General features: G+C 39.7%; 1 protein-coding gene across 5 annotated transcripts in view; it reads right to left on the bottom strand.

Annotated features, from left to right (window-relative positions):
- Nucleotides 1–26,544, bottom strand: part of ptprua (protein tyrosine phosphatase receptor type Ua) — a 558,925-nt gene that overhangs the window by 271,542 nt on the left and 260,839 nt on the right. For all 5 annotated transcript variants that reach the window (XM_049476164.1, XM_022682961.2, XM_022682962.2 and 2 more), the window contains exon 3: nt 15,778–16,049. In XM_049476164.1, the coding sequence (XP_049332121.1) occupies nt 15,778–16,049 (272 nt within the window). The remainder of the gene's footprint in view (nt 1–15,777; nt 16,050–26,544) is intronic.

The raw sequence follows: 26,544 nt of genomic DNA, 5'->3' as shown, positions 1-26,544 counted from the left end.
TGTGAATAATAGGATGTGTCAAGGTTAGATCATATTTAGAGAAAAGAAGAAGTTTGCTTGCCAGCAGTTTTCACGTGAAAGCAGCTCATCTTATTGTCATTGTGATGATTCCGAGATGTCCAGTCCTGTTCCTAGAGATCTACCACCATAAAGAACATCATTCATTTTAACAGGTCATTTTTTATTTAGTTTTAGTCTTAGGGCTAGGAGTGGGCGATATGGCCCTAAAGTAATATTACGATATTTTATGGTATTTTCGCGGTATTGATACTCTTGGCAATATGACAAAAATCTGACTTGAAAACTAAATATTAAAAAAAAAAAAAAAATGGACTGCAACAAAATAAAAATATATATTTTTATTAGTGCATACAATACGATATTGCACACCCCTACCTGAGACATTAAAAAATACAAGACTTTCATTAGATTTGTAACAGAAGTCAATGATATGTCATGATACTAATCATGCACTCTAAATCTCCATATTTTCCGGATTAAAGTAAAATAAATGATCCTGGACAGATATAATCTGTCTCCAGCAGATATATAATGTGAACGAGAACAGTGTGAATTTTTCTTTAGCTAAAAAAAAAAACATAGAACTCTAATGTGATAATTAGTGGTGGGTGATATGACACAATATTTCAGGGTATAATATTGTGTACGATATTTAAAAATGTTGGCGATATTACTGCGTAAAATACTATATGGCACACCCCTACTTAGGGCCATATTTTATTTGTTATGATCAAAGACATTACCAAAGCAGGAGGTCCAAGAAGCTGCAAGGTGATGCCACCATACAAACAGCTCTGGAAATAAATAAGAGACCACTTAAAAATAATGAGTTTCTTTGATTTTACCAAATTGAAAACCTCTGGAATATAATCAAGAGGAAGACGGATGAACACAAGCCATCAAACCAAACTCAACTGCTTGAATGTTTGCACCAGGAGTGGCGGTATAAAGTTATCCAAAAGGAGTATGTAAGACTGGTGGAGGAGAACATGCCAAGTTTTATTTAAAACCAGGGTTATTCCACCAAATATTGATTTGTGAACTCTTAAACTTTATGAATATGAACTTGTTGTTTTCTTTGCATTATTCGAGGTCTGAAAGCTCTGCATCTTTTTTGTTATTTCAGCCATTTCTCATTTTCTGCAAATGAAAATGCTCTAAATGACAATCTTTTTTTTTATTTGGGAGAAATGTTGCCTTAGCTTTTAGAATAAAACAACAATGTTTATTTTACTCAAACATATACCTATAAACAGCAACATCAGAGAAACTGATTCAGAAACTAAAGTGGCCTCTTTTTTTTCCCAGAGCTGTATTACTGGTTGTATTGTAAGATATGTAATTATGCCAGTCTGGACAACTCATTAATCATAAGATACGTGGAAGTAGAGTAAAAAGCCTTTTAATATGATTAACTGGATACCCCTCTCAGGAGCACATCACTCAGTCAAGTTTAGTATATCAGAACACAGGGGAACCAGCAAACATAACTATAAACATTGAGTTTAGCAGTGCAGACATTCAGAAATTCATGCAGTGAGTGTTTTTACACAAGTTTTGCCCAATGATAATTCACCAAATCTGCATAACAATGTGAATATGGCAGTATTGACAATAGCAGAGTTAACCAAAGGGTTGACATACTAATCTGTACATCTCTAGTTGGCTTGATAAACCCAGGGCATCCAACACCTGACCACTACTGGTACTGGGTACCCAAGAGTACACTATAGGTCTCAGAATCAGTTTAGAGATGCTCAGACCCAGTCATATTACCCACAAGTCCTCTGCTGTCGATTACTCATACAGACATTTCTCATAAAAAAATATCACTGGTCAATTACCAGTTAATATATCTAATACATCATGCACTGAATGATCAGATAATCATTAAGGGTTAAAGCCAAACACTGGCAGCTTCTCTATTTAGTGCAACAAACCAGAAAACGCATCTAATACAGCACAGGTAGATAATTAAGACTAGTGAATCCTCACTCTCTATGCAATTATAAGAACAAATCTGAGAAGCTCTTCTGAGAAAGCTTTGGACTCCTGGCTGAATCAGAACATACCGAGCATCATCAATTCCATGAAGCTGGCGCCGGACCCGGTTGAATGCAACCCGTGCTATCTTGGCAGTTTGGTCGGGGAAGACTGAGATGGCCAAGTCTCTGATTTGAATCTGTCGGAGCTCTCTAGCGTATCATAATGATAATGAAATCTGCAGTCAATGGTGCATGGATGATCACCAGGCTTGGTGGGTTTAGGTTGGAGAATCCATTTGGATAGGTCCAAAATTAGCTCCTTTACCAGACTGAATGCTTCCTTCTGTAAAGAGGCTACAGCAACAGTGGTAAACGTGCCATATACTCTGGTAACCCCACTATTTTCTAGTGTTTTTACGCCATGATCTGGACTCCACGTCTTAACATTTGTTTTCCAGCTTGGCTACGTTAGCTGTGAACCTTTTAGCTTAGACACGGTAGCATCGGAAGCAGCTTTATGATTCGACAGCTTTGTCTTCACCACTTTGAACAGGTTGAGCTCAATACTAGACAAAATGTCCATGAGAGTATCATGGGGCTCCAAGTGGTCCAGTGGGCAAAAACGCTGCCACTATGATCAGGAGATCGCCGGTTTGAATCCTGTTCATGTAGTTTGCCATCAGCTACCGGAGTGCTGAGACAGCACTATTGTCCTTGCTCTCTCTGGGTAGGTAGGAGGCGCAATTTCCTCCCCACATCACTCTAAACGGTGATATTGATCAGCACAGGACGTCTGTGAGCTAATGTATCTGAACCGAGTCCCTGCGCTTTCCTCCGAGAGCGCTGTGATGCTACTCAGCAATGCTGCATCAGCCGCAGCTCGAAAAAAGAAGCGGTGACTGACTTCACATGTATCAGAGGAAGCATGTGTTAGTCTTCACCCTCCTGGTGTTGGGGCATCACTAGTGATTAAGTGTTTTAATCAGTGGGTTTAGGTAATTGGCCGTGTAAATTGGGAAGAAAATGTGAAATAAACTAATAAATGAAATTAAATAAAAGGAACTTTCCTTAGTGAGGTCAGCAGCTCAAGCTTGAGGGCGGCAATGTTGTCAAGGTTAGCGCTCATAGAGGCAGCCTTTGTAGGAGCCAACAGCTCACTCAGGGGTGTGGTTGCAGAATGTAGACCAATTTTACTTGAGTTTTAGAGTTCTTTCCAGACATTTCCAGGGTAATGCCCGGATCAGACTACACAAATTTATCCATATTTTTACCCGATTTTGTTGGAGCTGAGAAAGTCCCTGCGTCCGATCGGAATTTCAGTGTCACAAGCAACACGAGCATCAGACGAAAAGACTAGCATGTTAGAATTGTTTGTGTTTTATCACCTAGTTTGACATGCTCTGCGACGTGCTCCCTGACGCTGACCAATAGGAAGACAGAGCATTCTGTAGAGCACTGAACGTAAATTACACAATGCCTGTGATGTCCTCTTTGGGTCACACATGAACGAGCACACAGTTCCTTCTTTCACTTTTTTTTGTGTTTTTCTGAGCTCAAAAGCGCTACCATCACGCAATGCTTATCTGTAGCCATGATTGTCAGATACTATGCTCCTCCCCCGCAATGAGCTACGAACTCACGCAAGACGTGGACGAGGATTGGTCGGTGACTAACGTGTAGTGTTGCCCGAGTTCCCCGAGTATGACACGAAACAAAGATAACTGCTTAATCTGACATAGTGAACATCATGAGGGACAAAAATGTTGTGTAGTCTGAGCTTGGCATTAGATGTCCAAAAAAAGAACAAAAATATGGAGTAAGGTAAAACTAAATAGATAACCAAAAATACATTTTGAATCGAAATTAGCAGGAGCTTCCAAACTCATGTCCGACTCCGTTAAATTCCAGCAGCGCACCCTACGCTGGCGGCTTCCCAAACTTGAGTATCAAACCCACAATCCTGTTATCAATACCCAGGTACTAACCACTAAACCACCACTACTATGGCTTCCTCTTCTTCTATAAGACATCATATACAAAGATCAGTCCAAATCTAGAGTCAATACTACAATATATACGGTAACTAGCATAGTCTTAGCATAAACTTTTCACACATTTTTAACAAACTTGTAAAACTTTGGTTAAATGAAAAAGATGGGAAGTGAGGAAAACGGACACTGATCATTACACCACTGGTTTACACAATATTTAGAAAATCTCTCAAAATGCACAGAGAATGAAACCCCTACACTGTCCATGTGAATATATACTATCCGTCTATATTGTTTGAGACGCTTTACACTGAACAGTAATGCAGTGAATGTACTTGCTTCAAATGTGTACAGCAGATCCGCATGAATAAAACATTACAGAATGGGCAGAATGTAGTCTTTCAGCGATGATTGTGTTGATGTAATATATTTTATTCATGTGGAAATGATGTACGCATCTGAAACAAGCGCATTCGATGCAGCATTTTTTTTTTTCCTGTATGGACAAGTAGTCGGTGTGCGTCTCTCCGTTTTTTTTTTACTTTTTTTTATCATGTTTGCTCATCCACTTAGCTATCGCTCCCTCCCTGAACCATTTCCCCATCTCTCTGCCTTTCTTTCTCCCAGTCTCTGCTTTCTGTTGTCCTTCTAGGTTTCTTTGTTCCAGGCACTTGTTCAGTTCCTCGGCTCTGACTGTGAGTAAATATGTCCATGCACAGAATTCATGCTGATTTTTTTTTTACCCGTCGTCTTTGCCGCTGCATTTTTACTACATGATTCAGCATTTTGTCCTTCAGGCTGGAACAGGGTAATGATTGGTGGTGGTGTAAAGGATCTGCCTGCATTCAATTATAATTCTATACTGCTGTTCTACAGCAATAACTGATTAATCTTTCATTCAAATAGAATGATAAATACTATAATATTGGGTGAGTCAACACCTTTTACTTTTTTGGAAATCGGGCATGGAGTTCCTGCTGGTTCATAGCTGGTTCTGGATTTTAACTGACACAGCCTTAAGGCTTATTCATGCTGAGTCTTAAATATGGACACAGGTGGAGCCTTCTGGGTCTACTCTGCATTATTTAGCTCTGAAAGCTTACAAATACGGAAAGAATGGAGCAGTACCAGTGGAAACGATGGGGGCAGTGGAGACAAAGTTTAAAAGTTTAAGGAAAAAAACAGGAACACTGCTTTTTTTGGACACAACAAAGATGAAATTCTAGCAGAAAAGAAACTTCTAGGAAAACTTTTTTTTATTCTTTTTTCAGCTGTCAGAAATAGTTGACTGTGAATTGCTCTCTTGTGAAGGTATTGCTTAAGATCCTTTCAAATATAAAGGGTACAGAGTATGTGATAACTCACTATTACATGGTTTGAAATGGATATTTTGGAATATAAAGTGAAAATATATTCCACTAAACTTGACGGCCTAGGGATGGGGCATGACCAGTAGCCTTGCAGTCAGGAAGACGGTTGCAGCCAGACCAGGTTGTTTACCAATTCCTACCAATTCCTGGAAACTGTCCCTGCATTCATGTCCGGAGGAAGGCGGGCAGGAGGGGACCCTGGAAGCCCATCGCTGGAGAGAGAGCATGCTGAAGTTACTGCTACTTTGGGTGGAGAATCCCTGTGCTGCACTCCGCTCCATCGCTTACTTCCTACCAGACCACCTCCATTCCAACTCCATTCGTAAAGGCAAGAACCCGCATTCTCCACCACTGTGACAAGGCTTCCGTGGATAGGTGCATCACCACTGGCCTGGTCATCGCAAAGCAACAGAAAGAGAAACACACTATTTTGCTCGGCCACAGTGAGCTGGGCTGTGGAGTGGTGTGAGGGTGGTCCTTGGTCCCCCCCCCCCTCCTCATCGACACGATGCTGTAAATGAGCCTTTAAGTTGTTAAGTAATTACACGACCCCTACTAGTGTAACATCACTCAGCGACAGTAAGCAAAACCAATCAGTTCCATGAATTACTTATTCAAAAAAGGAAAATATTTATATTTCACTCATTCGTTGATTGGACTACATAAGGACCAATGAAAATGTTGTAATATTATGTGGTTATTGGGTTAATATTTTAGATATTACCTGAACAGGGAAAGGGACAGTAACTACACCATTATGGAAGTGGTTTGGTATTGTATGTGGTGCTGCTATGTCACAGAACGGGAACTAGTATCATGTCCCATAAAAATGGTCTTGTCCCATAATGGAAACAGCTAAATTACAGTGCACTGACCTGTAAGATAGTAGGTCTCCTGCATTGAGTCTGTAGGCATGGACAATTATAGCCAGATAGCATCTCTCACAATCATTTGCGCCAACTGCGTCATCCACTGTGGGTGTTTTTTTTTTTTTTTATTATTATATTACTAATCCCTTGAGATCGAAATCTCTTTTTCGAGGGAGACCTGGCCAAGTTGGCACACCATTTCCAGTTACAGAAAACCAACATGAAAGTACAAAACAGACAGAGAATACATTTAAGAGTAGCAATTGCATGTTTCCATCACAGAACTCTTCACCAAGGTTTTAAACTCACTTAAGGAAACCAACTCATGAAGCTGAAATTTGTTTTGAAGGTTATTCCAAGACCATGGAACGAAATAGGAGAAAGCTTTCCTGCTCAGTTCTAAACTAATCTTGGGAACCTTGTAGAGCAAAATTCTGGACGAGTGAGAATCATAGCAACTGTTTTTTTTAAAACGACGTTTTAAATGGAATGTCCCATCCATGTTGAACCTCATGATAACTCACGATAACTCACATTAATTCGCGCCACCTTGCTTAGAATGAGCATGAGCACAATGGCCAGTGTTCAACCACACTCACAAGATAACACCTCACAACTTATACTTAAAGGATAAGGTGTAATCCATGACCTAAGATAAAACTTCAAAAACAATTGGCATGCTGCTGTCTAATGCCTTCTGGCATGTCAGTGTTACATTCCCAATTGTGATAAAAAAAACAACTAAATGGAATTGTGTCAAACTGTCTTGATACACTGAATATTTCCTAGTCTCGGCACAAACAGACAGTAAAGGGGGAGCACAGGGGGGGGGGGGGGGGGGGGGGTAGCCTTTTTTTCCAGCCCTACCTGACTAGCTGTTAATATTAGCAGTGATCTGAGGCATCCAGCAAGCTGAGAAAAGGGGACTGACGGGCTTGTGGCAGCGAATCAAGCGGGCGAGGGCTTCCCGAGCGGCCGCCGTACAGCAGGTAGGATTAGGTGCGGGGCGAGTGTAGAATCTCCAACACAAGCTGTCACACCCTGTGGGCTTAGGCACTGATCTCATCCCTGCTGCCTACTCTCCCACTTCTCTCTCTCTCTCTCTTTTTCTCAATCTCTCTTTCTCTGTTTGTATGTCTCTCTCCGCAGTGTCCAGCATGTCCCCGGGGGAAGCATGGGTTGGCAGAATTTTGGGCGAATTGATGTTTATCTGAAGGATTGGAGGAGATTTGGGCTCGAGCACTTTATGGAGCTCTAGAGGCCAGAACAATGAGAATAAAACAGAAAGAGAAAGAGAGAGAGACAAAGAGAGAGAGGGAGATTAGGAGACGGAAAAAGAAAAGAAAAAGAAAAGAGAAAGCAAGGCAGTGCAGACTGTGCACGGTACTGTTTATTGCCTAGTGAAGCTGTTGGCTAGCTCAAACATGGATGCAAATCTCTTTTATTCCCAAGAAGAGAAAGAGACAAAAAAAGAGGGATGATAAGGAGAGCAGGGGCGAGAGAGATAAGCATGTGGAACGCGAATGTGGAAACAGATCCATGGCCTTGAGCTGCGTTCCATGCCACCAGCCCCAACCATCCCAGAGACACAGAGACACAGCCACTACTCTATCCACTTCCTGTACTCTCATCTGCTCTGCTCACCTGCCTCACTGGCTGCACTTTACAGTGCAAACAAAGCAATCTGTGCAAGCGTGTGAGTTAGCGAGTGTGTGTGTGTGTGTGTGTGAGTTAGGGAGTGTGTGTGTCTCTGTGTGTGTGTGTGTTCTCCCACGAGGAGCTTCTAGTAAAGAGCACACAAATTACCTGCCATACGCTTACATAACCAACAGCCTCAACGAGAATTATAACAGCATCATCATAAATTACTCACGTCAAACCTACCGCCAACCTACCTTTCTACGAGAGTATACTAGAGCGAATACAACTCCACACTATCCAAACTAGTGAGAAAACTAGTGTAAGGGACAGGATTTGGCTCTGATGTTTTGGTCAGTCTTGTTTGTGGTTTGTACTGTTTGTTGGTTTAGCTCTGATTATTAAAGCTACTTCTAATTTTTACTGCAAGCGAGTGAGATACTGCTACTCAATGGCTTTATTGAGCGTCAGTTTCTTGACTAATTGTTTTTTGACAATTTTCCTGGTTTATGACTAAGCTTTTGCTCTCTGCTTTTGCATCCAACTACCTGGTCCGATTGTTACAGTGCAACAAGAACCAATCAGAAAAAAAAAAGATAATAATAATAAAAAGAAGCCTATGATATTAGCTTATGTGTATGGAAAAAACAATCAGCTATGTACTAATTATACTATAGAATTAAGGATTATAGCAGCTCTGTGTGAGTGTAGTTTTTGAGGCTTCTTGGTACTTGGTCATAGGAAGCCGCAGTCCCTTGTTAAACTGTTGGAACTATGGTGCACAGCTGCAGACACTCATTAACAGACAGTATTAAAGTCTTCACCATGTGTGCAGGCTAGTCCTGGCTCAACTCCATCAGTCTTGCATTTGCTTTTGTTTTTTATGCTTTTTCCCCATACAATCCTGTTGGTTAATCTACAGGACTGAGTTGATTGGCCAGTTTCCCATATGCTTTCCTACCTTTACTTCTTGGATCTGGTCTCAATTATTAACTAACAAAACAACTAACCAACTAACCAACTAACTAACTAACCAACCAACCAACCAACCAACCAACCAACTAACCAACCAACCAACCAACCAACCAACTAACCAACCAACCAACCAACCAACCAACCAACCAACCAACTAACCAACCAACCAACCAACCAACTAACGAACTAACTAAGTAACTCACTAACTAACTCACTAACTAACTCACTCACCCACACTGAGCAGGCTGATGATTACCCAAAAGATAGTGCCCTAGTCTGCTTTAACCACTCTAATACTTTCTGGTGTTTTACCTCAATGACACTGCGTATCTTTGTTAAAGCATGTAGGGTGTTGTAAAGCAATGTGAACACCCCTGGAAATAAGAAGGAGGTAAAAGGAAAGGAGCAAAGAAGCTTTTTTTTAATTCATATCCAAACAATTAAGATCTTATTTCTGATAATCAGTTTACCTAGTGCCTAATAAGTATACACCTACTCAGTGATTAACATGGGGAATAAATTGCCAGTATTTCCCTTAATTAAATGTTGACTCCACCAATTACACTCCTACTTACGGGCTCTAGCAGAATATAGCATTAAGAGGGTTTTGTTAAGCTGGTCAACTTGATTTCTGATTCACTGTTTGCACTAGCTGTGTGGTAGGGCTTGGGCTAAAATTAATACAGCGTATATATATATATATATATATATATATTGTATTAATGACACTGTGAGTCTTTGTTAAAATATCGCTGATTGTGGAAACTTTACACTAGACCTCAAGCAGTCTCTCCACTCTTCCTCTAGACTCTGATCCCTTGATTTACAAATGAAATGTAAAATTTACTGATGATCAGTGATGGTTTGGAGATCCATGTCATCTGCTGGTGTTGATCCACTGTGTTTTATATCAAGTCTAAAGTCAGTGCAGTTTTGTTTTCCCAGAAAATCTTACAGCACTTCATGCTTCCCTCTGCTGACAACTTTTATGGAGATCTGGATTTCATTTTCCAGCAGGACTTGGCACTCTGCCCACACTGCCAAAAGTACCAATTGGTCTTATATAATATTCTAATCTTCTGATACACTGATTTTAGTTTTTTTAGTTTTTTTTTATTAGCTGTAATCCATAATCTTCAACAAAAAAATAAATAAACATTTAAAATAGATCACTCTGTTTGTAATACTTCTATATAATATATGAGTTTCACATTTTAAACTAAAATAAAGTAGTGAAATGCTGTATCTGTACTTTACTGGAGGATTGTTTTTTTCTCCTGCTTCCACTTTTACCTCACTGTATATTTTGGATGAGTTTAATACTTTTATTCTGATACATGTTTTAGCTGGTGCATTGTTAGTTGTTACACTTATACAAAAGTAAGGAAATATTCCATTCCATTCTTTTATCATTTTATTTCAGATTTTTCCCCATTTTCTCCCAATTTGGCTATCCAATTGTCCTACACAAATTTTGAGTTTGAGTTTGAACTTTGAGTACTACATTTTAGAATTACCTAATGGCAATACTTAAAGGTCTCCTTCCACTAAAATCTACTTTTTTTAGTTAGCGTTATCTATCGTGTGTAAGTAACTATAGATTTAAATCGGATCTCCGGTTGATTCCGCGTTTTATCGAGACCTTAAAAAAACACTAGGGAGGCACGGTTTGACAAGGCAGCACAACTCGACAGAACACCAGTCAAAGCGGGCGCCATTCACGTCAGATTTTATGATACAGAGCGGACTCCGGAGCTTCGACGTGGTGAAACTGCCCAAGCACCTGATCACCAAGTCTGAGGTAAGAGTTTAGTAGCGTTAGTTTACCTGAAATAAACTTTACCAATGCTGCAGGGAGAGCGGTGGTTGGGTGTGTGGTTGCGGAGAGTCACTTGGCCGCGGGGAGAGTGGTGTCTGCGACGGGCAGTCTCTATTTGCACTAGCACTGCAGCATTGATAACATTTCTCGCCTAGTGGTCGAGAGAGTCTGACGTTAAGTGAGGTTTAAGGGTTAACTTTTCATACCACTCAGTGCTATATTTTTATAACTAAGGCTGTATCTCTGAAAACATTTTGTCCTTTGAGTTTTAGAGCTGTAAAATTGACTTGACTGTGGGGGGAGGCAGGTAGGTGTTCTCTGCTGCAGTGCTGTTAGCCAATCAGAGGTGATATGTTTATATGTTTGAATATTCATGAGCAAAAGCAAAGTACTGTCTTTCTTCAGAGACCACTAATTCAGTGAACTAAAGCAGGGTTAAATAGAAACACCAGAGCTCGTTTTTTTTTTTTTTTTTTTTCTCACAAAAAAATTGGCTCACATGGCATTCCTTCATACTAGAGACCACACCTAGACATTTTAAAATGATTTTTTATTTTTTTTTACTCTAAGTCTTTTGTACTTTATACATCTCCTCAAGCAAGAGTAGCCTAAAAAGTCTTGGTACAGCTAAGAGTGTCGTGTTTAAGTGAATCATCTTCACAGAAGAAGCAGTTTTGCTTAAAACTGAGACTTAAACTCAAAACTCCTTCCACCCCAATTTACACCTCCAAGCTTCACTAACTTTCAGCTTGATCACCCTCATTCTTTAGAAAACAGAATCACACTAGTGTTTACTGTGAGAGGATTGAGTGATAGACACAAAAGAGTGTTTGTGGGGGAGAGAAAATGAAGTAAAGAATTACGCTCTTCTGTTTGCCCTGCTTCTTTCACTCAGATTACACACAAGCCAGGTCAATTGAGTGTGGAGTGACTGCTTGCTCACGTGCATGCACAAACACACACACAACAACAGCACACACACAACAACAGCACACACACACACAGCGTAAGAGTCATTAGCGCTTTTTGGGAGCGACTGTGTGACGGTGGGATATTAATCACAGGCCTTAATGAGGTGACACCAGTCTGCACCCAGCTTTCTCCCACAGCTGCTTCGGGAAGAGACGCCAACTTAAAGAGCGAGGAGTGTGCAAAGAGCGGCGGGTGTGGAAAGTGTGTCTCGCAGAGAGCACTTAGGACTTCACAAACGATAAATTATTCACTAATGAGTAATGGAACCTTAATTACCAGGAAAGAGTATCAAACAAAGCTGGGAGATATGGCTTGATATAAAAATTACCACGATACATTTGTTCCATATTATGTGTTCATGTTGTATAAAGTGTTAACAAGACAATGTAGAACCACATGCTGCACACACTGCAAAGAGAGAAGGTATATTACACACGTTAGAACAACCCCAGTAACTATTGGACACAATAAGACCTGAAACACTTCACTGCTTGATATATGATGGTATTTGCCAAACCATCATGAGTTACTGTGCCAACTTTTTTTTGCAATGTGTCGCAGGCCTGAAATCCAGGAATGGATGTGTATTAACAAATAATATAAAGTTGAGCAGACAAAACATGATATACATTGGGTTCATACTGTCTGCATTCAAATAAAGGTCAAAGTCTCCAGAGCTTTATTATCATTTTCCATATTATCCCATTTTGTTCTGACATTCTTGGATTTTTTTGCATCAATTCTTGGATTTTCTCAAACAAAAACAAATTCTGATAGATTACAGCACTTCAATTTATACATTCCTCTGCAAAAGTATTGGAACATTATGGTCAATGCCATTCTTTCTGCTGTAGACTGAAAACATTTGGGTTTGACAATAAAATAAAATTGTCTTGTGAGCTAAAATATTGGAATTTGCTTCATTATAAATGATCTCCCAATCAGTTTCTTTAAACTGACAGTCCAAATGTTTCTGTAGACTTCTGAGTTCACTTTAAACCAATGGAGATTAATCAGCCCGTTCCAAAAGAAGCCATACAAGCTCAAGCTCAAGCTACCTCCACTGTGTTTCACAGATGAGTTTGTATGTTTGGAATCATGGTCAGATCCTTTCTTTCTCCAAACTTTCCATCCAGCCTTTCTATCACCTTTGTAAAGGTTAATCTTGGTCTCATCAGTCCATGATCAGTCTATAGACATGTCTCTGTACTTGGCAAATTCCAACCTGGCCTTCATATTCTTATTGTTAATAGTCTTTGAAGCCTCTGTGGTAAAGCCTTTGTATTTTTGTTCATAAACTCTTCTGTGAACACTAGATTATGATACCTTCACTCCTGCCCTCTGGAGGTTGTTGCTAATGTTGCTGATGTCAATACCAGTTGTTGTAGAGTCTTTCTTTAAAGCAATTACATTGTTTCTGTCATCAACTGCTGTAGTTGTCCATGATCTACCTGTTTGACATCTGTTATATAGTACACCAGTGACGACTTTCTTCTTCAGAACATTCCAAACTGTTGTTCTGGCTATGAACAATATTTGTGCTCTAATGGCTCTGATTGATTTTCCATCTTCTCTCAGCTTCACAGTTGCTTGTTTTTCACCCAGAGTCAACTTTCTGGTTTTTATGTTGGTTACTCCTCTGACTATAAATGCACAGTCTGCCCTAGAAAAACCCAAATTTGAACCCTAACTGAACATAGACATTCAGCTCTGTTTATTGTTTGAATAAATAATGTATCAGGACGTACTTGGGCAACAAAACACATCTGACAGTCCCATGTTCCAATACTTTTGCTCACAAAAAAATGGATGGATTCAGATAAAAGGTGCTATTTTCTGAACTGTGCATCAGATCTAGATGTAAATACCTGGATATAAAGGCTGAAATGATGACCCTTTGTCTCATATGCATCTTTTAATATCAAACTCAAATGTTTTTAGTCTACAGCAGAAAGAATGGCATCTACCTTACTGTTCCAATACTTTTAGAGAGCACTGTATCTTTAAAATCAGTCCATGCTGGTTTGAAATATACAGTACCTGTCGTTTTCTACATTGTAATACTGTAATATTAAAGACATTAAAACAATTAAGGCACACATTTGGAATTATGTAATAAACTGAGATGGTGATTTGAGGTCATTTGGGATGAGCTGAAGCTTCACAGCTTGAAGGAAAAGCAGCAACTATTGTTCAGCACCTCCAGAAACTCATTCTTTCAAGACGCTGAGAAAACTATTCCAGGTGACTTTCCCTCATGAAGACACTGAGATTAAAATACCAAGAGTGTGCAGATCTGTCCTTAAAGATAAATGTAGCTGCTCAACACAATCTAAAGTCTAAAACATCACTTTTTGTTTAATAAATAATTCTGCATATCATCGCTGTCCAATGAAAAACACTTATCTCCATTTTTGTCGATTTTTAGTTTACTACATAATTTGAACAGACAAACTTTCCCTTACACTGTGCCAAAATTCCTTGATGAATGGACCAATAGAAACTCTTTAAAACCTGAAATAAACTCTTTTTACAGTGACTTCCATTGAAAGTTTGCAAGGTTTTTTCTCTCTCCTGTAAAGTTGCTGTTTTGGAGATAAGTGTTTTTCATTGGACAGCGACGATCATGAAAAGTAGGAAAACACATTGAATGCAAAGAGGTGTGTGTACTGTATAATACACCCTTAGATTGTTGTAGAAATCATCTTCAGTCTTTTAACAGATTCAGTTCACATTTGCATTCAGGATATGTTTTTTTTTTTTTTTTTTTTTTCCAGAATCCATCCTTCTCTCCACCCATGCAATATTTCAAATGCTACTGGTGTCAAAAACACATGCATCATAAATCCACCCCCATGCTTCACAGCTGTCAAAGATTTATTATTTTTTTTTTTTTTTTACATTTTACTTCATTTTGACTGTATGTGTTCGTGGCACTTGTCTCTGGAAGTTGGTGACAATCTGTGTGACAAGATGTTCCACTCCAATTAGGCTTTTCTTCAGATTCAGATTCAGAGATTAAGTTTGTGCAACCGATGCTGCAAAGTGGGACACTGCATCATCTACTCAACACAACTTTAATAAGAAATCCGGTGTGAAATGGACTTAGAGTTTAGTGAAACATGATAACGAGTACAAACAACCCACCTTGATTCACCCCCAACATTCCATAAAACTGTATCCATTCCACAACGAACTTCTCCTTTCAGATTCTGCAGATTCTTGGCAGTCATCGTGAAAGTCCACAGTTCCCCTGAACTACCATCCTAAAAACCTTTAAAGATGATCTTATAAGCAGTCTGATGATCTTATAAGCAGCCTGATGATCTTATAAGCAGCCTGCTGATCTTATAAGCAGCATGAATATTTTATGACCAGCCTGATGATCTTAAACCCAGCCTGATGATCTTATAAGCAGCCTGATGATCTTATAACCAGACTGATGATCTTATACCTGCCTGATGATTTTATAACCAGACTGATGGCCGTATAACCAGCCTGATGATCTTATAACCTGCCTGATGATCTTATAACCTGCCTGATGATCTTATAACCTGCCTGCTTATTTTATAACCTGCTCGATGATCTTATAACCTGCTTGATGATCTTAAAACTAGCCTAATGATCTTATAACCTGCCTGATGATCTTATAACCAGACTGATGATCTTATAACCAGCCTGATGGTCTTATAACCAGTCTGATTATTTTATAACCAACCTGATTATTTTATAGCCAGTCTGATTATCTTAAAAGCCACCTGATGGTTTTATAACAAGCCTGATGATCTTATAACCAGTCTGATTATTTTATAACCAACCTGATTCTTTTATAGCCAGTCTGATGATCTTATAACCAGGCCTGATGGTTTTATAACAAGCCTGATGATCTTATAACCAGTCTGATTATTTTATAACCAGTCTGATTATTTTATAACCAACCTGATTATTTTATAGCCAGCCTGATGATTTTATAACAAGCCTGATGATCTTATAACCAGCCTGAAGTTTAGACTAAGGCCATGGTCAGCACATAAATCAAGTAGCTACTCCCATCTCAGAGACTAAAATGACTATAATTTCTTATCCTCTGTAAATCAGTCATAAATTCTACAGATATTTTGTTGATATCTCTCTTACCTGGTATTCACTAGGCCAAAAGGTGCTGATGGCCAGCTCCACCTGGTGCCACTCCTGGCCGTTGGATCCAGAAATGTTCCATATGGAATTGCCCTGTGGTCCACCGTTGACCCTCACGTACACGTTGAGCGCTCCTGGGCTGTGTCCATCGCGGCTGTACAGGAAATAGCTGAACTGAACGCAGTGCGTGTCGTTTTCGCTCAGGGGACGCAGTAGCAGCTGTGAACGCTGGCCAGCTCCGTGCTGCGAGGAGTTCACTAACATATAGGAACCTACAGAAACAGAAAAAAAGAGAGACAGAGGGTCAGTTGAAAGAGTAAGCACAGTCTGAGCAGTCCTCGCCCATTCAATGGATAATTAATCAGAGCGCCAGACTCTCTGCATATAAAGTGCTGCCTGGTCCCCATCTGGAATAGATGGAGAGGAAGAGACAAAGCCAGGAAAGCAGGCACAGTGGGGACGAGGTTCTGACTTGCAGTTAAATCACACTTCATATTTCTCTCCCTCCTCGTCTCCCCGCCGGGTAAAGATGCAGACCGAGTCGTCAGCCGCGGCTCAAATGTTCCTTTTAAAACAGACACTAATAGGCACAGGGGCGAGTGCAAAAAGGCAGCCTTGAACCTCCACGTCTCTGAAGACACAAAGGTGAGATAGCGCTTTATCTCCAAGGACCGTTTCTGACACGTTTTGGTCCGCGAAGCCCCTGAGCCGGCAGAAAACTTTCTTACATATTCTGTCGACAAAGCGAACTCTGCTCTGGTCTAGACTGGTCCTGCCATCATAATAGAGAGTGAGGGAGAGGCCAAAAGAGAGAGAAAGTGAGAAAAAGAGAGAGACAGAGAGAGTAACGAACAACAAACCAAAAGTTCTGAACAGTTCTGAAGTTATGTGAGCCTTAGAGCATAACAACCCACTCGTTTATTGAGTACATACGGTGTGGGAATCTCTGGGCACCTTACGATACGATAAAATGTTTATCGATGCATCTTAACACATCTTTTTCTTCTATACAGGATTTCTTAGTACTACTTGTGTCAAGAGACAAGTGCTGATTAGAAAACACAGGTTTATTGGTAACACAGATCCCAAAGGGATTGGTGTACACAGTACAACTAGTGAACAACAGAGCAGCAATAAATAGCAACATACCAGAATGTAGTGAGCCAGAAGCAGGGTCGGTTAACCGGTAAAACAATCAGGAGTAAAGGGATAAGACAAGAGAGTAGTCAGAGAGGAAAGCAAGGTCTATAACTAAAGATCAACAGCAGAACTTTTGGGCTAGACAAGAGAGTAAACTAAGAGCAGAAAAGGGTTGATAACTATAAGGCAAGGAAAGCAAGGAAAACTCGTCGTAACGAAGCTAGAAAACTAGATAATACTCAGCAGGGAGCAAAGGGAACAAAGGGCTATTTATACAAGTGAACACAGGTGTGGGAAATAAGCAATCATCAGAAAGAGGGAGAGGCTGAACGCTGCAGAGTCACATGTTCAGCCGAGTCATTGTAGTTCATGGGCTGAGAATGCTGGGAAATGGAGTCTTTAAGAGAACAAATGCCCTGAATGGGCAGACTGACAGTTATTTCAATTAGTCAAAAGATTAAAACAAATTAGGATATGATTAATGCAGTTATAATAAGGTAAAAATAATATTAAAATGCTACAAGGAAAGCAGCAACACAAAGGTGATTCTAATGTTATGACTGACCAGTGTAATGTATATATAATGCTGGTTTTAATGCTGTGGCTGATCTGTGTTTGATCTGCATATGAATGAAGCATTAGAGAAAGTATATAATAGAAAGTTACACATTTAATATAATAGGCTTCGTAATGCTTTATATAGTTACACACAGGAATGGGTTCCCAGAGTGGCTTACCTGATATTTAAGTGCAAGTAAATTTATAAACTTCCCTTAAACTAATAATAATAATAAGAAGAAGAAGAAGAAGAAGAAGAAGAAGAAGAGGAAGAAGAAGAAGAAGAAGAAGAAGAAGAAGAAGAAGAGTGTGGGCGTGACGTGTGCAGCTACAATGGCTCAAATAGACCAATAAGGTGTCAGAGTGGTATATGTTTATCAACATTATACTCCTCCTCCTTAACAATCAGATTCTGGATGGAGCGATTTATCTGGATAGGGTTTTTTTTTATGGATGATGAGAAGCCGGAATTAAAACAAGCTAAAAAAAGAATAGGAGTAAACAGGCTATTTTTTAAATGTTGGGAGTAAAAAATCGGATAATTGTGTGAAAATGTAAAAATGTATTTGTACTTCCTTACTTGACACCTCTGCCGATGAGTATGCAGGATCTACAGGCCCAGCAGCAACATGTGGGCAAATGTGCTACAGGATGCCATACAGAACCTGCATGCCATAATTTAGCCATGTAAACCATAGCAATAGGGGAACTTTTTGGAGTTTTTTTAACCAAACCAATTTTTTGCACAGTTTAGCTAAGTCAATTGATCCGTTAACTCACTTAGACTTCCTCTTCAAAGAGCCACCTGTTCTCTTTCAATCTCTGGTTGCTTATGAAAAAACAACAGAGAAATATTTAAAATGTTCAACATAGAACAACTACATTTTTTAACAAATCAAAGAACTTGTTTTGGCATCCAAAAATAATCATAATAATCACAATAATAATCATCATCTTCACGTTAGCATCTGGTTATTAGTTAAATAAAGTACAGTCATCATAAAAATGATGACTATTAAAAAAAAAAACTTACACATTCTAATGTAATATATGCTACTACCAGGTCCAGTATCACCACTGTGCTGAGAATGCTCCACCACCCGAATAAGATCTGCATAGTGGTGGTCCCTTCCTGGTGATGGATGAGGTTAAGGGGGGTAATGAGTCTTTAAAGCAGGCAGCTGTAAGGAATAAAGCGGTAACTCACTGTACATTACGTCACAGCGCCGCGCTCGGCTTTCCTCAGAGGACAGATTTAAAGCACTGTCCTTTTCCCAGACCAAAGCCAAAGTCCTGAACTCAGCGGCTGTAAATAGATGCCTGTGGTGTTGGAGCCTGGCAGAGGGCAGCGTGGGTAATGTAGTTTATAGAGAAGGTGTAATCAGTACCATGATGACAGGTACACTTCACCCTCATTAATCATACTGACACAGTTATTAAAGTTCTAATGTCTGCCAGGAGGGTAACTGGACACACACACACACACACAGACACACACACACACACACACACACACAGACACACACATAAAAAGGTTCTGGTCCAGCTCATGCTGACCTTTCTTTCTGGCTCAGTGGCAGGTAAAGTGATTAATATCCGCTCGCCCTAGGGTGCTCGTCTCCCATCCCATCTCTCTCTAGAAGTGGGCGATATGATGTGTTACTCTTACTGTACAATGACTCTAAATAAAGTATAAAGTAAGACCTACATGACTGTATAAGTTTACTATGACCCCAATTATGGAAAAATGGGGGCGTTGTGTAAAATGCAAATAAATATAAATAATATTCTACTCAAAATAGAGCTTGATAACAGCAATTCATCTCATAAAAGTTGGGACAGGGCAACAAAAAAGCTGGAAAAGTAAGTGTTGCATATAAAGTACTGCAATAACTCACATGACTGGGTTTAAAAAGAGCATTTTAGAGACTTTGGAGTCTCTCAGAAGCAAAGATTCTCCAGAGATCCATCATTCTGCATCTAAAAATTGTTGAACAATTTCGAGAAAAAATGTTTCTCAAACATAAAATCACAAAGAGTTTAGATATCCCACCTCCTACAGTACCCACTATTAGATTAGAAAATGATTCAGAAAATCTACTGAAATCCCTCTGTGCAAGGTACAAAACTAATGGTCAGTACTGGATACTGGTGATCTTCTGGACCTCAGTTGCCACTGCCAATCACTGTATAAGCTCAAGAACGCTTCCAGGAAAAACTGTATCATGCAAAGAAGAAGAAGAAGAAGAAGAAGAAAAAGACAGATGTCTGCTCTGGGCCAAAGCTTTGATTTAAAATCTTATTTTTTTCTCCGCAGAAAGGTTTTTGCCATTTTGTCTCAGTCAATCAAGCAATAATACACTCACGGTTTGTACTATAATGTGTAATATTGGCATTGCTGTGCTGCGGTCATAGGTACAAGTGCCAATATTGCACATTATAGCACAAACCTTGAGTGTATTATTGCTTAATTTTACCACAGTTCCATTATCGCTGTTTATTAAAAGATTTTGAGTTAAAGTGGATGAGAAAATATGATCTGTTTGGTTATAAAAACTCTGCAAGTTAAAATAGTTCCATTGCTGCTCTGTTTGTAGCTGCGCTGTTTGGCTTGTACGCGCTCATTTTAAGTAAGTGTTATAACCTAATGCTGAATTCAATTTGAACAGTTAGGGCAGAAATTTTGAGTTATAAGTTGCAAATTTTACCTGGAAAATGTCCTATTTGGAAAGTCGGGGGAGGCTCATTAACCTTCTCCCCTCAGAATTCAAGATGACTGCACTGTATATCAACAGTAGTAATCACTGCATTATTATACAATGTGTTATTTAATCAGTCACACACACAGTACTGTCCAACTTTTAGCTGTGGACATGGTGTTTGGATAGTAAAACTGTATAGTAAAATGCACTATCAACTGAATCAGCAAAAATGCTAACCTGGGACAGTAATGAAAACGATAACCTAAACATATTTTGCCACAAACCACAGGTAATTAACTGTAAAACCAGTTGTGGTCATTTCCAGTTGGTTAAAAGTCTTGGTAACACTTTATTTGGATGGTCCATTGTTGGTGCCTTGTAGATGTTTAACTAACATTCTAATAAATGAATTCTTAGTTGAAAATAAATCACTCTCTATTGAACACAACCTAACACTTAACCTTAACCCTACACCCTAACCTTAACCTTTAATAGTTTTAGATTAATTTTTAGGGCTAGGGTAAGGTTTAAGGTATGTTCAGGGTTTAGGTCAAGGTTAGTATTATGGTTAAGTATAGAGTTAGAGTCATTTACATTAAGCTAAAAGGACAGTTCAATGTGAGTTGAGCATCTATGGGGCATCTTTTATGGGCCTTTAAAGTAAATTGATATGAAAATATTGAACCATGTCAGTCCTGTCGCTGACTGTCCGCCTCTCCTGGACTCTAGCTCTCGCTCTAAAGACTACATTTCCCAGTATGCACCTGCACTCTACCCTCGGGATCACATGACTTTTCCAATTGTCATTTCCTGTTTTCCCTTGTATAAATACCCCTATGTTTCTGCCTTGTTGCTGTGTATCGAACCTATTTACAAAACGTTTCTACCCAGCGTTTCTGGGTTTTTTTGTACTGTTTTTTCCGTTCTGACCTTTCTTTAGCCTAGCCCTTTGTTTATTAGCTTCTTAGTTTTGTTTTTTGACTATTGCTTTGCCTTGCCTTTTTGCTCTGTTTTGGACTTCCTGGGTATGACTTCTAGCCTGTTTTCTCTGGTTCGTTGTTTATTGCTGCTCTACTTACCATGCCTGTCCCACGTCACTCTTGTAAGTTTTACCATTTTGCTAATAAACTTTACATTAAGTACCAGCGCATGTCTACGTCCTGTCTGGCTCACGTGACACGTGACGTGTTTTTCTGGACATTTAATAGTGTAGGCTTATTTATTTCGACTGTCAGGACACAAATTCTGCGAAAGCTATTATCGACATTCAATTGTCTCAGGCTGCTTTACTTTTTATGTTCAGCTGCAACCTCTCTCTCTTTCTCTCTCTTTTTGTTTCTCTCATGTACACATCCCACAGTGTCAAAGCGGGAGGCCCACGAGAGAAATCACTAACAGGAAATATCACCTACGCCTAAGATAGCAGGTGGTACATGAAAGCACAATTAGACGTGCAAGGTAACAGTAAAAAAAAAAAAAAAAAGAAAAAATCAGAAAGAGTCTAAATTTAGGCTACATAATTACCATCACTAAAGCCTGTTTGTCTGTTGGCTGCCTCCAAACAATGTATGGCACTACTCTGAGATGGGTGGGATGGACAAAAAAAAAAATAAGAGGAGTTTTAGAACAGGTGGCAGCCCTTAACCTCCAAATTAAGGCCCACGTGTTTTGTGGGGAATTGCAGAACGCCGAATCCAAGCTGTTGCAACTTTCGAGGGGGATTTGCCTACTTAGATGCCATTTCTAATCAAATGTAGAACATTTATGGAGCGCTCGCGAGGCTGGAGAGTCCGTGTACCGCGGTGCGGGATTATTCATGAGGGAGGGAAGACATATGGCGGCGAGGCAGCTATGAAGCCGAGCGGATGGCAGGTGCCTTTCCCAAGGTGACCTGCGTTCTGACACGAGAGCTGAAAGTGCGGCGTGGAGGAGCCGGGTGTGTTTGGAAGATAAATATACTGGGAAACAAACTCTATTTGACAGTGTACTGTAAGTGGAAGAGATGAGCAGGTATCTATGGGGTTTCAAGCACAATAACAGTCCTTTCCTTCGAGGAGAAGAGAGGCAATAGCTACTGTGAGAAGCACTACAGATGAAATTGAACTGAACTGGGGGTTTGGAGTCTTTTTTTCTTTTTATTTTCCTCCCTTTGTTTCTTTATTTATTTACTTCTTTTTCAGGTTAGCTTCTTCGGACTCCTGCAGTGTGTCTAACGTAGGTCTCTCCAACCTCTACGAAATTGAATTTCACAGCACAATAGCAGCAAAACTCACATGTCAAGAAGCAGAGAGGCTAAAGCAGTGAAAGGCATCATACGAGTCTCTCTCTTTCTCTCTCTCTCTTTCTGATTCTCTCTCTATGTGTGTTAACTGTCTGGTTAGCATGCATGATCAGTCCAGCGGAAAGGACGTCAGATTCGCACCACAAAGGCAAAGGGAAGAGTAAAGCGAAAGGGTGGGATAAAAGGACTGCCTTCATGCAGATCATGGCTGGAACGGCCTTCAGTGTCCAGGGCTGGAACAGCTCAATAGTCCCTGTTGGCGTTCAAAGCTCTGGAGTAGTTGGAATCTCTAAATAGAACATATTTTCAATTTTACTGCTGTCCACTTCACTGTAGCAACAAAACATCATTTAAAAAAGAGTTTAAACTTGTCTATCAATGAAAACAGACCACCACATCATTGGACCAATTGGACAGATAGATATTGTTTGCGCCAGCCATTCTCAGCACTACAGCACTCCATTATAAATGGAGTTTGGCGGCATTTATTATTACTGGTTGTTTTTACACCTTTTACTGTCAACAAAAAAAGACAGTCAATAGGGTTACATACAGGGGTTGGACACTGAAACTGGCTTAATTGTAGCAGCCTGGTGGTCAATCTTCATTAATTGCACATTGCACCAGTAAGAGCAGAGTGTGAAGGTTCAATTAGCAGGGTAAGAGCACAGTTTTGCTCAAAATATTGCAATGCACACAACATTATGGGTGACATACCAGAGTTCAAAAGAGGATGCATCTCTGACCAAGACAGCAAGTCTTAGTGATGTATCAAGAGCCACGGTATCCAAGGTAATGTCAGCATACCACCAAGAAGGATGAACCGCATCCAACAGGATTAACTGTGGACGCTGTAAGAGGAAGCTGTCTGAAAGGGATGTTCGGGTGCTAACCTGGATTGTATCCAAAAAACATAAAACCATGGCTGCCCAAATCACGTCAGAATCTAGTGTGCACCTCAACTCTCCTGTTTCCACCAGAACTGTCCGTCGAGACAATAAATTATTGTGCTCTAAAAACAGGTGCTTCAGTTTCCTTGTCCAACCCCTGTAGGTAACTGAAGGTAACTTGATAATAAAACACAGTGGATCAACACCCGCAGATGTCTCTCCAATCCATCACTGATCATCAGTAAATTTTGTAAATTTCATTTGTAAATCAAGGGAGCAGAGTCTGGAGGAAGAGTGGAGAAACACAATCTACCAAGCTGCTTGAGGTCTAGTGTGAAGTTTCCATAATCAGTGATGGTTTGTAGAGACATGTCATCTGCTGGTGTTGATCCACTGTTTTATATCAAGTCTAAAGTCAGTACAGTTTTGTTTTCCCACAAAATCTTACAGCACTTCATGCTTCCCTCTGCTGACAACTTTAATAGAGATGCAGATTTCATTTTCCAGCAGGACTTGGCACACTGCCCACAATGCCAAAAGTACCAATTGGTCTTATATAATATTAAAATTTTCTGAGACACTTATTTTCGGATTTGCATCGGTTAAAAACACTTAGAATAGATCACTCTGTGTGCAATACACCTATATAATATATGGGTTTAACATTAAGAACTGAATTACTGAAATATAGTAACTTTTCAATGACATTCTAAATTTTTAGATGCACTAGTATAATACAAAATGGTTACTGAATAAAGTAAGACAAAGCTGTAAAGATCCAAAATATCCAAAGTTAGACATAGGAGATGATAGCAGACCAGATCAACATGCTGTCAGAGGAGCTACCACCCTGTCTGGATCAACAGATTTGCAGTGGAAAGAATAGACAGTACCTTAAAATGCCTGTCATGGTTCTACCACATTAACGCTCCAGGAAATAAGGCACATCAGCCTCTCTATCACCTCAGAAGCTTATGGGACTTCAGACTGCTCTTCAAGTTGCTTTGGAACAGCTACACCTGCACCCTTTTTGGGTTCGGGAACACCACCAGACAGTTCAGACAAGCCTTTCAGAGGGTGGTGCAAACAGCCAAGCACACAACTCAGACAAAGCTGACTGACCAGCAGACCAATTAATACTGGACCAAGCCCAGGAAGATCGTGAAGGACCTCAAACATCCAAATAACAAGACAAGACAGGGAAGTGCTTCTTTCCTCAAGCCATTTAGACCCTAAACTAGTACATTAACTAAAACTATTCTTTAGCACATGACATTCACTTGGCTTTGGCGAACAATGTGACATAGTTACAGAAAAAAACAAAGAAATGCAGACATTCCATAGGGACTTTTCTTGCTGTGATGAGTCCATGAATTGGGTGAAATCCATGGCTGAAGGTACTATGTGATGACAACTGTGATTGGTTGTGAGCATAGGTGCCAGGCAAATTAGTACCTTAACAGACCTTGACCTATATAGCGTCGCTGTCTATGAAAAACACTTATCTCCATTTTTGTCAATTTTTATTTCACTACATAGTTTGACCAAACAAACTGTCTCTTACACTGTGCCAAAATTTCTTGATAAACAGACCAATAAAAACTCTTCAAAATTACCTGAAATAAACTCTTTTCACATTGAATTCAATTGAAAGTTTACAAGGTTTTTTCTCTCTCCTGTTAAGTTGCTGTTTTGGAGATAAGCGTTTTTCATTGGACAGCGACGATATGGGCTATAAGGGTATGTGATCCAAAACCCCTGTCTCTGCAGTAAAATGGGTTATTTACATTCTGAATACGTCTGAAAAAATTACAAACGAGGGGTTTGGAAATTTCTACAGGACCCTTGGAGAAGCTGCCTGCTCATTCTTTACTACACTTAATCTACTCAGATTTGTAACAGGAATCAACTCAAATTCTGCATGTTTGAAAATAGACATAAAAAATAGAAGCAGAAATGTTTGGAGGACATAAAATGTTTCCAAAGTATTGATGAAAATATAGATTTTAAAATTAAGTTCAGGAAGTTCTTTTCTATTACAATTGCAATTTTCAATCTTATCTTTAATTTCTTTTTGAACATAAAATCTTTCTATGTAAAATCCTTTAATTTTCCCAAAAATCTTCAGTGCGCCTTATGTATAAATTTTAAAGTCAGGTTGTAAGGAGCAGTAAAACCACTCTGTTATATTATAGCTTAGTTCTGTAGTTTAGTTCACCTCTGAAACTCAAGACTGAAGCAGTATTAGCATTAGCTGCTAAACATGCTAAACTCTAGCTATTTTGCTGCTCAGAGGCCTGCTCCTAACCCCAGCTAGCACTGCTGGAGCAGCATTAGCATTACCCGCTAACAATGCCAAGCACTAGTTAGCTATTTTGCTGTTCAGAGGTGAGTATATTGGACTGTAGCCTTCCCATTTACCATGTTAAAATAGGCTATGTGGGACAAACCGCTAGCTAATATCGCCATTGGTTACCTAAATACTCAGGGTTTCTCAGTGTAGCTCTGTTGGGCAGCATTTACTCGTCAATGCGGCTGCACCCAGCCTTAGTGGAAATCAGGAAATCTAAAGATTACTGTAAATAAACAGAAGCACTTTACTCACCCAAACAAACAGTTTTCAGAAGAGAAATCTGTGTAGATTAACATCCAGCCCTCATTTTATTAAAAAAATAATGCGCCTCATAATCCAGTGCACCTTGTGCATGAAAAAAGACCAGAAAATAGACGTTTATTGATAGTGTGCCTTATAATCTAGTGTGCCTTATAGTGTGAAAAAAGTATTAACTTATTAACTGTATCTCTTTTTTGCAAAAGTTTGCAAGTAAAACTACTAAAATGAAGCTCAAATTAAGACGAATCCTTCATCCTAAAGTTCAAAGCTAAACATGCTTAACTCTAGCTATTTTGCTGCTCAGAGGTGAGTATTATCGGGCTGTAGCCTGCTCCTAACCCCGGCTAGCACTGCTGGAGCAGCATTAGCATTACCCACTAAGCACGCTTAGCGCTGGTTAGCTTTTTCGCCGCTCAGAGGTGAGTATATCGGACTGTAGCCTTCCCATTTACCGTGTTAAAATACGTGTTAAAATGTGGGACAAACCGCTAGCTAATATCGCCCTGGGTTTCTCAGTGTAGGGCTGTTGGGCAGCATTTACTCGTCAATGCTGCTGCACCTAGCCTTAGTGTAAATCAGGAA

Source organism: Astyanax mexicanus, chromosome 3 (assembly GCF_023375975.1).
Source record: "Astyanax mexicanus isolate ESR-SI-001 chromosome 3, AstMex3_surface, whole genome shotgun sequence".
NCBI lineage: Eukaryota > Metazoa > Chordata > Actinopteri > Characiformes > Acestrorhamphidae > Astyanax > Astyanax mexicanus.
Note: the sequence above shows the minus strand (reverse complement) of the source record. Positions and strands in the feature narration are given on the sequence as shown.